We start from the raw sequence: 10,752 nt of genomic DNA, 5'->3' as shown, positions 1-10,752 counted from the left end.
GGTGGCACAGCAGGAACACACATAGAACACACACAAACCGTGCAAGCCATGTGGTGGTGTGAGGTATGATCCGCTCTACCCTTTTACCCTTCCTTCCCTTCGTCCCTTCTTCCCTTACCCATCGACTGTCTACCCACCTACCTACCCATCAACGGACTATTCTGTGTGTCTGTCTGCCTGTCTGGCTTCATACCCTCCCTCACATACCCTTGCCCTTACCCGCCCGTCGTCGACCCTTCAACCCTTCATCATACCCTTACCCGTCTACTACCCTTACCCATCTACCCTTCCCTCATCATACCCTCACCCGTCAACTCAACCCTTACCCTCCTTCCCCCCTACCTCCTTTCTCGGCTCTCTCATCAGGTCGATGGGCCATCCATCATCAGGTGGCTATACCATGATATACTAGACTAGACGACAAGGCACACAAGACAAGTCAGACAACCACCACTCCTAAAAATGCCTCTCTCTCTGCCGCCAGTACTAGCCCTACATCACCACTACTACGGCAATACTCCCTCACTCCCGCCCCTACCCCTACTCTACTCTACTCTCTCGCCTCACTACTCCCCTTCCTCTCACTTCTCCACTCTCCACTCTCCACTCTCTCTCCGCTCCACCCCCTCCACTCCGCTCTCCACTCTCCGCTCCCCACTCCCTCGCTGCTACTCCGAACACACACCCCTCTCTCTCTCCTCTCGTCTACCCCCACCTTCTACCCCTCTACTTCCACCTCGAGTACCACCCACCAGCCCGCCAACCTCCCAAGCCCTCCTTCCCCCCTACCCTCACCTACCCACCGGCTTCTCTCCCCGTTCACATCATATGGTACAGTATGCACAGAGTCGCTCTCCCCGTTCACATCCCCGAGTCGATTACACCTTCTACTGCACAGAGCTGCACAGAACTGCACATCCCACGCGAAACTGCACATAACTGCACATCTTACTACATACATGTTTTAGGAAAAAGCACATCATGTATGTACAAGGGGATGATGTACATATTTGACTCTGCACCTCTCCTCCCTCCCATCCACCCTGTCCACTCCCATCCCTCCTCCCTGTTACCTGTTCATCACTCCCCTAGTCCACCACTGCTCCACCCACCACCACCCCCCCTCCACAACAAGGGAAAGAACAGGGAAGAAGATCAGATTAGATGGGACGGGAAGGAAGGGTTGGGATGCGAGAACGCGGCATGAGACGACGCCATGAGGGGCCGAACCACCACGACAGAACAGAAACGAACATGCTCAAACACACACCGTCGTAGCTAACAAACTCTCTTGTCTCTCTCGCTCTACGCCCTATTTACACTATAGCTCTACTAGTCCAACTATAACTCCAGTCTACTATAGTCAGTCTTCACTCCATCCCTCCCTCGCTCTACATTCACCCCCACGACTCTCACCACCATCCTACTACACTTCTTACGCTACTTTTACACCTTGTTAACACACACAAACACACAACCCGGTGATCATCCCTCTCTTCTTCCTCTCTTCCTTCCACTCACCAGTCTCGCTGTCTTCCACTCTCACTCCCACTCCCACTTCCGTCTCCCACGCTCTTCTCACAAGCCAAAAGAAAAATCCCTTCACACACATACGCGCTTGTTTGCTCCACTTCGGGCATCATCATCATTTGTCTCTAGCTCTAGCTCTTTCTCATCATCCCATCCATCACCCACCCATTCATCCTCATCCACCACCACAACCCATCAAATCCACAACCCACAGACACTATCCTATAATACATCCATACCCTTACCCATACCCATACTCATACCCCTACTCTCCATCCAAACTAACCTTAACCACTACTCGGTAATACTAACCATGTCCTCCACTTAGTCATCCGCACCGCTCTTTCTTTCCTTCTCTCACCATCTAATCTGATCTTCTTCCCTTTTATCTATCCCCCCCCCTTCCCCCTTCTACTGCATCCATTCCCTCGGGAACTCCTCACAGCGAAATTCCGATATTCGAAATTTATTTATTTAAACTCCTGACACGCCCTTCACGCCCTGACCTTGTCACGTCAAACCTTTTACGTGGTTGATTCTCTCGGCAGCTTGACTCGTGTATTCTTATACTTTTATACTCAATCCCGGGTTGACGGTTTACCTATCCAGCTTTTTTGGTGAGTCTTACTTTTGTATGTGAGGCCTATCACACTGATTTCTCACTTGCCGCGTTGCACACACCCTCTTCTTCACTGCCGCCGAGCTGCTTCACACCCTCTCCGTCACTTACCCTTACTCGCGCTCTCACTCTCACTATCACTCTCGCCCTGCATCATGTATTTCTCATCCACACTTCCGTCACACCTACCCTTTAACCACCCCTCCACTCCTTCCCCCTCACCCCTCTCTCAGCACTCCCACACCCAATATCAGAAAAACCACACCCCGCATGCATACTCTAACTAACAAATCCCAGGAACCACCACTCAACGCGCCATACCAAAACACATGGCCAACATCCCTCCCTCCAGGTCCCGGAGCACCGAGAGTCTCTTTTCACCCGGCCAATCCACACCAACCAGCTCCGTCGGTGACAACAGCAGCGATGGTATGTCCTCTATTCCAATCCCCTGTCCCTCATCCCCAATCCCCTATCCTCCCGCTATCCCTCATTAAAAAAGACTCCCACTAACACCTCCCCCCAGTTCACTCTCATCAAACTGCCACCACCACCCCCTCCACCACACCCCCCAACACGCCCCTAACCTCCCTAACCCACGCCTCCCTCCTCTCCCCCTCCACCACCTCCCCCACCACCCCCCTCAGCCTCCTCACAATCGGCTTCGGCCCCGCCTCCCTCGCCATCGCAATCGCCCTCTCCGACCACCTCTCCTCCTCTCCCTCCTCCCCCTCCCCCCCCGTCCTCTTCCTCGAAAAGCAACCCCAGTTCGCCTGGCACTCCGGCATGCAGCTCGCGGGGACACACATGCAGATTTCCTTCCTCAAAGACCTCGCTACGCCCCGCGATCCTACGAGCCCGTTTAGCTTTTTGAATTACCTGTTCACCAAGGGAAGGTTGCAGAAGTTTATTAATCTGGGGACTTTCTTGCCGGCGAGGAGGGAGTATGAGGATTACATGCGTTGGTGTGCTAGTCATTTCAGCCGCGCGGTCAGATATGGGACGGAGATTACGAGGGTGGATGCTGTGCACAACTCGGAAACCGGCAAGGTTGACAGATTCAACGTCCACTGGGTCGATACCGCCACTGGCGCTCCAGGGTCAGCGACAGCGCGCAACATCGTGGTAGCCACTGGTGGAAGCCCAGCCGTCCCAACCCTCTTCGCACCCTTCATCACCGGGCCAGATGCGCGCTTCATCCACAGCTCACAATACGCAACCTCCATCCCCCACCTCTCCATCACCGTCCTTTCTCCACCCGCACCACAGCACCTGGTCGTAATAGGCGGTGGCCAATCCGCCGCAGAGATCTACGTCGATCTCTCTACCCGCTGTCCGGAGTCAAAGATCACGCTGTTGGTGAAGGACACCTCCCTCAGACCATCGGATGATAGTCCGTTTGTGAATGAGATCTTCGACCCCGACCGCGTCACTCCCACTTTCGAGATGGCAGCCAAGGAGAGGATGGAGAAGAGGGAGAGGGATAAGGGGACTAACTACGGTGTTGTCCGTCTTGAACTCCTCGAGCGGATATACTCGGAACTATACGCGCAGGAGGTCGATGAACCATGTGAAGAGAAGTGGAGGTGTAGAGTCCTTAACTCCCGCACGGTGGTGGGGGTGCAGAGATTGGCTGGCGAGGAGGGACAGGGTGTGAGACTTGAGGTGGCGAGGACGGGGGTGGAGAATGGGGAGAGGGAAGTGCTTGAGGCGGGACTGGTGGTGTTTGCGACGGGGTATGTGAGGGATGCGCATGTGAGGATTTTGGATGGGACGAGGGGGTTGCTTGAGGCTGAGCGGGGTGTTGCTGAGACTGTTGGGGCGCCTGCTGTTGAGGAGGCTGCACCGGTTGCGGAGGCTGTTGAAGAGATAGCTGTTGTTGAAGAGGTGGCTGCTGTCGAGGCGCCTGCTGCTGTCGAGGAGGCTGTTGAAGAGCTTCCTGCTGTTGCAGCGCCTGTTCCCGAGACAGCTGTGGAGGCAGTCGCTGTTCCCGAAGCAGTAACTGCAGAGACTGTCACCGAGACTCCCGTCACTGAGACTCCTGAGGCGGTAGCTACTCCTGCCCAAGCTCTTCCTGCTGCTGCTGTTGTAGCAGAGACTACAAAGGAAGTTCCGGCGACAGAAGGTATCCCAGTAACGACCGCTCCGGCTGAAGAACCTGTCGCGGAGACGACCAGCACGACCACCACTGAGATCGCCACTGAGACCACTGCTGAGACCACCACGGAGACCACCCCAGAACCAGAATCTAACGCCGCGTCGGTGGACGAGGTGAAGGTGTCTGCCGAAGTCGCACGCGCACCAGCCGTCTTCCCAGTGGGTCGGGATTATAAAGTACAATACGCCGAGGGCGCGGTGGAGGAGGGAGCGGGGATTTGGTTGCAGGGGTGTAATGAGAAGACTCATGGGGTAAGTTATGCTTTTTGTATTTTGCATCACATTTTTTTTTGGAGATGGATGGTGGCTAACATGTATGTGTGATAGTTGTCTGATACGCTATTGTCTATCCTCGCGCACAGGGGGGGTGAGGTGGTACAGAGTATCTTTGGCCCCAGCAACACCTCTAAATAATTAGGTCCTGGTTGGCCTTGTCGCTTTGTCGCTCTCATGCAAACAATTGGTAATAGCAGGGAGGCGGGGAGTTGCGATGAGAGAAATGAGAATGAGGGATAAGGGATGAAAATAAGAGAAAGGGAAAAAGGAAGGAAAAGAGGAGGGTATTTATACATACGTTTAGGGTGTGACAGGGAGAGGGAGGGGAGGGATGGTTGTTCATATAGGCGTCTTATATACGGTTCATATTAGTCAGTCAGTTATAGTTATTTTGTATGGAATCGCACTTCAATTTTTTTTTTGTAAACCTACCATCTATCACACACTTGCATCCCACATCATAATGCCGCCTCAACCACCGTCTTCCAAACCATTCCGATGTCAGTATCCACCCCCGCCGCGACCCCCCCCCCATATCCCATCCTTAACATCCCAATCCCAGCTAGCGAGACGAACGAGGCTCTTCATCTCCCTGCACCGCGCGCTGTGCCGAGGCGTGCGTGCGCTTGTGGGTGCGGTGGGTGCGCAGCGCCGTCTCGAGGACGAGCATTGTCGAGCGGGAGGTGAGCTGAACTCCCAGCATGCATTGTGCCTTTTCATCTCACTAGCGGCGCGGTACTCGCTCGATCTTCCTTCCCTGTGTTCCCGAGCGCACGGCGCAGAATTGGGGGGGGGGGTTTTTGCCGTGGCGGTGCGTGGCAGGGCTTGGTGGTCGTGTCCTTCTCCGTCCCGCTACGGTTTTATCGCCTCCCTCCCTGCTGCGTGTCTGTCGAGCTTTCCCTCATATCCATCATCGCATGCTCGTAATTGTAAATTCCTTCCCTCCCCTCGTCGCTCCTCAGCCCATCCGCGCAGCTGAAGCTATTAAAGCCCCAACCACCCCCTCCGCCCCCTCCCTTTCTCCCCTCGCAGAAGGCGCAGATATCTTAACCCTCCCCTCAGCAGCAATCACAAACGCACCACATGCGATTTTGACGACTGAAACGGAGGGGGAGGTGAGGGAGAGGGAGAGGTGTGTTGTTGTGTAGGTGTGCAGGGCTGTCCAGAAGGGGTGGTGTTCCGTGGTGGTGGGGGGGGTGGGGGTGTTGGTTGTGGTTGTGGTACTGGTGTTCCGTCCGCGCTCGAGGAAGTTAACAATATCATCCCTCGAGATCGTGATATCGATATTCTTCAACTCCCCCCCACCACCTTCACCAGCATCTCCAGCGCCGCCAGCGGGGAAAGCAAGACTAATAACAACCTCCCTCACCCCTCCCCTCACATCCCCTCCCCCCGCCACAAGGGCGTCAATGTACCCACCCAACGCCTTTTGAAGGAAGTCGGATGGCAGGTGCATCGGCGACGCGCGTGTATCGAAGCGTGTAGCTAAGAAATCGAGGAGGGTCGTGCGTAGGGGCGGGGGGAGACGGGTTAGTAGGAGGGGGAGGTGCGTAAACCCCCCTTCCCTTTCTGTCGTGGTGGTGGTGGTAGTGGCGGGGGAGTTGTGAATATCGCGCAGGAGAAGCGCGGTGTAATTTGCCTTCTCGTACGTGATTTCGATTATAACACCCCACCCCTCCCCCACTTCCCCATCTTCTCCTCCTCCCCCAATACCAGTATCATCCGGCTCAGCAGCAGCATGCACCGCCGCCCACCCATCAGGATTCCGTAGTGGCCGCATACTTACACCCCTCAACGCGCCGGCGCGGGAAAGCGAGACATCGGTGGTGTCGAGACCGATTCGTACGCCGCGGAGGGTGGACCCGGTTAGGATCTCGGAGAGGGCTGTGGTGTGGGAGGGGAGAGAGGAGAGGGTGAAGGAGTAGAGGGGGGAGAGGCGGTGGAGGGTGTAGGTTGTGTTGTAGAGGGGGTAGGGTGGTGGTTGTGGAGGCCCGGAGAGAGACGGGGATGGCGGCATTGTGTGTGTTTTTTGTTGGAGTGCCCGTCGTGGCGGGTGTGGCAAGAGGAGGACCTTGTGTGTAGTTGGAGACGTGAGGTTGTGGAATTGAATTGGGAGGGTGGTGGTGGTGGTGAAGATGGAGGGGTGTTGTTATGCACTTCAGCCTTGTCGACGCGGCTGAGTGTTAGGGAAGGGAAAGGTGTTACATCACCCTGCCAACGCTACCGTGAGACAACAGGCGCTCGACGGCGTGGCACAGCCGCTGTGTGTGACTCCCGTGCTCGCGAACGGGTCATCAGGTCGAGGCACCAGATCCAGTGGCGCTTAACGTCTCTTTGTTGAATATATCTATCTCCCATCTTTCTTCCTCCGTATCTACCTCTGCATATATATTTGAAACTACCCTTACCTTTACGGCGCAACAACCGCCACCACTGCTACAACAATGAAACCCTCACTCTCCCTCCCACTCCTCCTCCTCCCCATCCTCCCCTCCGTCTCCGCATGGGGGTCGCTAGGTCACATGACAGTAGCCTACCTCGCTGAGCACCTCGTCGCTCCTAGGACGGCGGTATACATGCAGCAGATCCTATCCAACCCTTCATCACCAGGGTATCTTGGCTCTATCGCCACTTGGGCGGATTCGTATCGGTATACGAAAGATGGGAGGTACTCGGCGCATCTGCATTATATCGATGCGGATGATAGTCCGCCGTGGAAATGTGGGTTGGATATAGAGAGGGATTGCGCGGATGAGTTTTGTATCGTTTCGGCGATTGGGAATTATGTGTGTAGCCCCCGTCGCCACTGGACGGACTGAGTAGCTAACCCTCCCACCAGACATCACGACTTATGGACGCGGACCTCAATCCCTACCAGCGCGCAATAGCCGCAAAGGTACCCCCTCCCCCCTCCCTCCCACCTTATCCCCCTTTTCCCTGCACTACGAGCGCAACCTAACACCCCCCAGTTCGTCGTCCACTTCATAGGCGACATCCACCAACCCCTCCACACCGAAGGACTCCTCCGCGGCGGCAACGGCATAAAAGTCCGCTTCGGCGCCCGCAACTCCAACCTGCATTCCGTCTGGGACTCCGCCCTCGCCGAGCACCTAATCGGCGGGTACACGCCCACGCACGCTCGCTCATGGGCCGGCACCCTCCTCTCCTCCATCGAGGGCGGGGTGTACTCCTCCCTCGTCGATGAGTGGAGAGAGGATATCAGTCTGGGCGATGTGGAGAACTCGGTGATGAGGTGGGCGCAGGAGAGTAATAGACTGGTTTGTGAAGTGGTGGTGCCGGAGGGGGGGTGGGAGGAGTTGCAGGGGAAGGATTTGAGTGGGGAGTATTATGAACAGGCGATTGGGAAGGTGGAGATGCAGGTTGCGAGGGCGGGGGTGAGGTTGGCGGAGTGGTTGGATTTGGTTGCTGGGGGGGAGGATGGGAGGGGGGAGTTGTAGAGAGGGAGGGAGGTATGATAGTGTAGTGAGGTCATTTTGTTGGATATTTAAAGCGGTTAATGCATTGCGGTGCAAATGTCTGGGAAGGAGCGGTTCGTTGCTAGCAAGATCGCGCCTGCTGTTTGCTACGAGGGTTGGATTTGGGAAGGAACGACCTACGTATTGTCGAGTATGGGATTCGGGAAGGAGCGACGTACGCATTGTCAAGTATAAAATTCGGGGAGGAGCGACCTACTCATTTTCACTCCTGCATATGTTAATCCCTCTAAGTCGCTCCTGCCAAATTTGATAGTCGTGTTCCGTTTGGTTTATAGATTTGGTGGTGGTTAAAATGGAAGTGAAGATGGTACATCAGCTTAGATAATCTGCCGAGTACTAACAAACTCCCCTTTGTAGCTCAGTTGGATTAGAGCATCGGACTGTAATGTAACGCAAATCATCCGGGGGCCCCCGGTTCGATTCCGGGCGAAGGGACTATAACTCTTCAGACGAGCACACTCGTCTACGGATCTTCTTTTTTGCAATTTTTTTATAATTATTTTTCGGTATTAGCAGCAAAGATGAAGGAGGTTTGGTGGTTGGGAGAGAGATGATTAATTAAATAAGCGAGAATATTCGAATATGAGGCTTTTCATGATAGCGTTGTCATATCGTGAACAATCATTTCTTTTTAAATATCATAGAATGCATTTGCTTAGAAAGGTAATCATTAAAACCTCGTTCTGGTCGCTAGATAAATTACTGTCACATACTTAAACCAAATCAATTTGTCATATCTGTTTTTTATTTTAATATTCAATTTTATAATAAAACCACACAACTCCAATATCGGACGCCATCAAATCCTGAAAGACTAGGGATGATGCTCGATAGGAAAGGCAATTTCGGTAATTTGTTTTCTTAGATAAATCACAAACCAGAAGCAGTGACCCTAATATAAACATATCTTCCTCTTCATCCCACATCCCTCCCATCCCAAGCCCACGCACCCTACGAAAGCGTAACAGCAACCCCCCCCCGTCCCCTCCTCCCCGCCTACTTACACGACACCGTCTCCACTGCCGTCGCACACCCCGTCTGACACGTCGGACACCTCGCCACCGTCACCGTCGGCGTCGTCTGACAACACGCATCCTTACACGGCACCGTCTCCGTCTTCAAAACAATACAATCCGGGTGCGGTCCGCATGTCGCCGAGTTGAAGAGCGGGCAGAATGCCTTGCTGGCTACTTCGGTGGCGGTGTAGCAGCTGTGGGGGGCTTGGGAGACAGAGGTGACTGTGCTGGTGATGGTGGCGTGGCGGAGGGTGTAGGTTGTGGTGTGGAGGATGGTGGTGGGGGTGGGTGTGCAGGTTGCGGGGGGGTCGAGGATGGCGGTGCGGGAGATGGTGAGGAGGGATTGGGAGAGGGTGGTGCTGGGGGGGTGTTAGTGGGGTGGTTTGGTGAAGGGAAGAGATTGGGGGAGGGAGATATATACCTGATTAGACCTGCTGCCAGGAGGAGGAGAGAGAGCTTGGCCATATCGCGGTTGGTACGATGATACACAGATAGTAGACAGGTGAGTAACTGTTTAAGAAATGGATCGGCAAAGACCTTCGAAGATGGGAGAGACAACATATTTAAAGAAGGAAAGCGGGGATAAACAATCTGGAAGAAACGGTATTACCTTCCCTCCCGTGAAATACCTCCGAAGAGGCATGCGGGGTGGCCATCTCACTGCCTGGCCACATATTGAAGGCTAAATATGAAATGAACCTACATTAACTTGATCCTCAGCCTTCATCCAGCAAGCAGTGTACCGCCCAAATGAACTCTTTACATGAGAATGCATGCTCCTGATATCAGCTCGTATTTAGCCCTTGTGCTGCCTCGCCAATGTTCACCCAGTCTAGACGATTTAATCTAGGATGCATCATCTTCAGCCCTGTCGGGGGTCACGAATGGCACCCTGCATTACCCGTAGGACAAATGAATATATATTGACGAAAACGAGAGAGTGGCTCGGCAGGGACTCGCTTGTGAATGGATAATTAAAAATATTGAAGATGGCTGTGAATTGTCCCGTTGCTGACCGACGTTGACATTCTGGAGGCGCAGTGAGCATTTATCCTTCCCAATCTGTGAACAGTCGAGTGATTGGGGGCTTGCCAGGTGCCTGCATATCGGGGATATATAAACTCCGCCAAGCAAAACGATCATTGCTTAACCGTTCGTGCCGTCAGAGCGGGGTGGTTAAAGCACTCTTGGATGACCCTGGCACAGCAACATAATCCGGGGTAAAAAGAACTTATCAGTGAATGCAGCAGGGTTGTCCCTTGATTCTATAAGATTTCAAGTCTATATGAGGTACTGCGATATTGCTCATAGTGACCACCAACACACTTGCTGAAATCGAAACTAAGCGTGAAAAGATAAAACGATGCGTGATACCCGGCACAGGTGTGTGGAAAGCTCGTCGACGAGGATTCTTTTCATTACGTATCATAGCGTCGATGCTACTGCTACCCAATGCTGCTAGCACTCACTGCTGCTGTCGTTCACTGCTGCTGTTACTTGGTGCTGTCGTCGCTCGTTGTTGCTATCTTGTCATATGCTGTTGTCGCTCGGTGTTGGTGTCCTGTCACCATGCTGCTGTCGCTCGGTGCTGCTGTCGCTCTCCAGAGCCACGTTCTTCTTTTCTTCACTCGCTCCCATGCTCCATTCTCCCTCAAAT

The 10,752-nt window shown here is 53.9% G+C and overlaps 4 protein-coding genes and 1 non-coding gene across 5 annotated transcripts; 3 read left to right on the top strand and 2 right to left on the bottom strand.

Annotated features, from left to right (window-relative positions):
* The first annotated feature begins 724 nt into the window (after window positions 1-724).
* VE01_01491 (uncharacterized protein) lies at window positions 725-4,887 on the top strand. The gene is made up of 4 exons (XM_018271012.2): window positions 725-2,147; window positions 2,447-2,578; window positions 2,676-4,558; window positions 4,634-4,887. The coding sequence occupies exons 2-4, from the start codon at window positions 2,479-2,481 to the stop codon at window positions 4,718-4,720; spliced, it is 2,070 nt and encodes a 689-aa protein (XP_018134188.1). The 5' UTR covers window positions 725-2,147; window positions 2,447-2,478; the 3' UTR covers window positions 4,721-4,887.
* A 171-nt stretch (window positions 4,888-5,058) lies between these two features.
* On the bottom strand, window positions 5,059-6,906 carry VE01_01490 (uncharacterized protein). Its single transcript, XM_018271011.2, has one exon. It carries the CDS (start codon window positions 6,597-6,599, stop codon window positions 5,541-5,543), a length of 1,059 nt encoding a protein of 352 aa, XP_018134189.1. The 5' UTR covers window positions 6,600-6,906; the 3' UTR covers window positions 5,059-5,540.
* On the top strand, window positions 6,788-8,368 carry VE01_01489 (uncharacterized protein). The gene is made up of 3 exons (XM_018271010.2): window positions 6,788-7,368; window positions 7,422-7,478; window positions 7,552-8,368. Exons 1-3 carry the CDS (start codon window positions 7,027-7,029, stop codon window positions 8,038-8,040), a joined length of 888 nt encoding a protein of 295 aa, XP_018134030.1. The 5' UTR covers window positions 6,788-7,026; the 3' UTR covers window positions 8,041-8,368.
* A 58-nt stretch (window positions 8,369-8,426) lies between these two features.
* On the top strand, window positions 8,427-8,515 carry VE01_01488 (the record flags this gene model as incomplete). The annotated part of the gene is made up of 1 exon: window positions 8,427-8,515. It is a non-coding gene; the product is annotated as a tRNA-Tyr (tRNA).
* Window positions 8,516-9,075: 560 nt separating this feature from the next.
* Window positions 9,076-10,257, bottom strand: VE01_01487 (uncharacterized protein; the record flags this gene model as incomplete). The annotated part of the gene is made up of 2 exons (XM_018271009.2): window positions 9,517-10,257; window positions 9,076-9,454 (listed from the first exon to the last, which is right to left on the bottom strand). Exons 1-2 carry the CDS (start codon window positions 9,654-9,656, stop codon window positions 9,076-9,078), a joined length of 519 nt encoding a protein of 172 aa, XP_018134027.2. The 5' UTR covers window positions 9,657-10,257.
* Window positions 10,258-10,752: the final 495 nt, after the last annotated feature.

This window comes from Pseudogymnoascus verrucosus (assembly GCF_001662655.1).
Source record: "Pseudogymnoascus verrucosus strain UAMH 10579 unplaced genomic scaffold scaffold_4, whole genome shotgun sequence".
Classification (NCBI taxonomy): Eukaryota; Fungi; Ascomycota; class Leotiomycetes; order Thelebolales; family Thelebolaceae; genus Pseudogymnoascus; species Pseudogymnoascus verrucosus.
This window is presented reverse-complemented; position numbering and strand designations above follow the sequence as displayed.

What these genes read in the sequence shown, in the direction of transcription:
- VE01_01489 (XM_018271010.2), top strand. Translation starts at nt 7,027, where the DNA reads ATGAAACCCTCACTCTCCCTCCCACTCCTCCTCCTCCCCATCCTCCCC. An exon ending in TTTCGGCGATTGGGAATTAT is followed by an intron (nt 7,369 to 7,421) that starts GTGTGTAGCCCC and finishes CCCTCCCACCAG; the next exon opens with ACATCACGACTTATGGACGC. An exon ending in AGCGCGCAATAGCCGCAAAG is followed by an intron (nt 7,479 to 7,551) that starts GTACCCCCTCCC and finishes AACACCCCCCAG; the next exon opens with TTCGTCGTCCACTTCATAGG.
- VE01_01490 (XM_018271011.2), bottom strand. Translation starts at nt 6,599, where the DNA reads ATGCCGCCATCCCCGTCTCTCTCCGGGCCTCCACAACCACCACCCTAC.
- VE01_01491 (XM_018271012.2), top strand. Translation starts at nt 2,479, where the DNA reads ATGGCCAACATCCCTCCCTCCAGGTCCCGGAGCACCGAGAGTCTCTTT. An exon ending in CGGTGACAACAGCAGCGATG is followed by an intron (nt 2,579 to 2,675) that starts GTATGTCCTCTA and finishes ACCTCCCCCCAG; the next exon opens with TTCACTCTCATCAAACTGCC. An exon ending in GTAATGAGAAGACTCATGGG is followed by an intron (nt 4,559 to 4,633) that starts GTAAGTTATGCT and finishes TATGTGTGATAG; the next exon opens with TTGTCTGATACGCTATTGTC.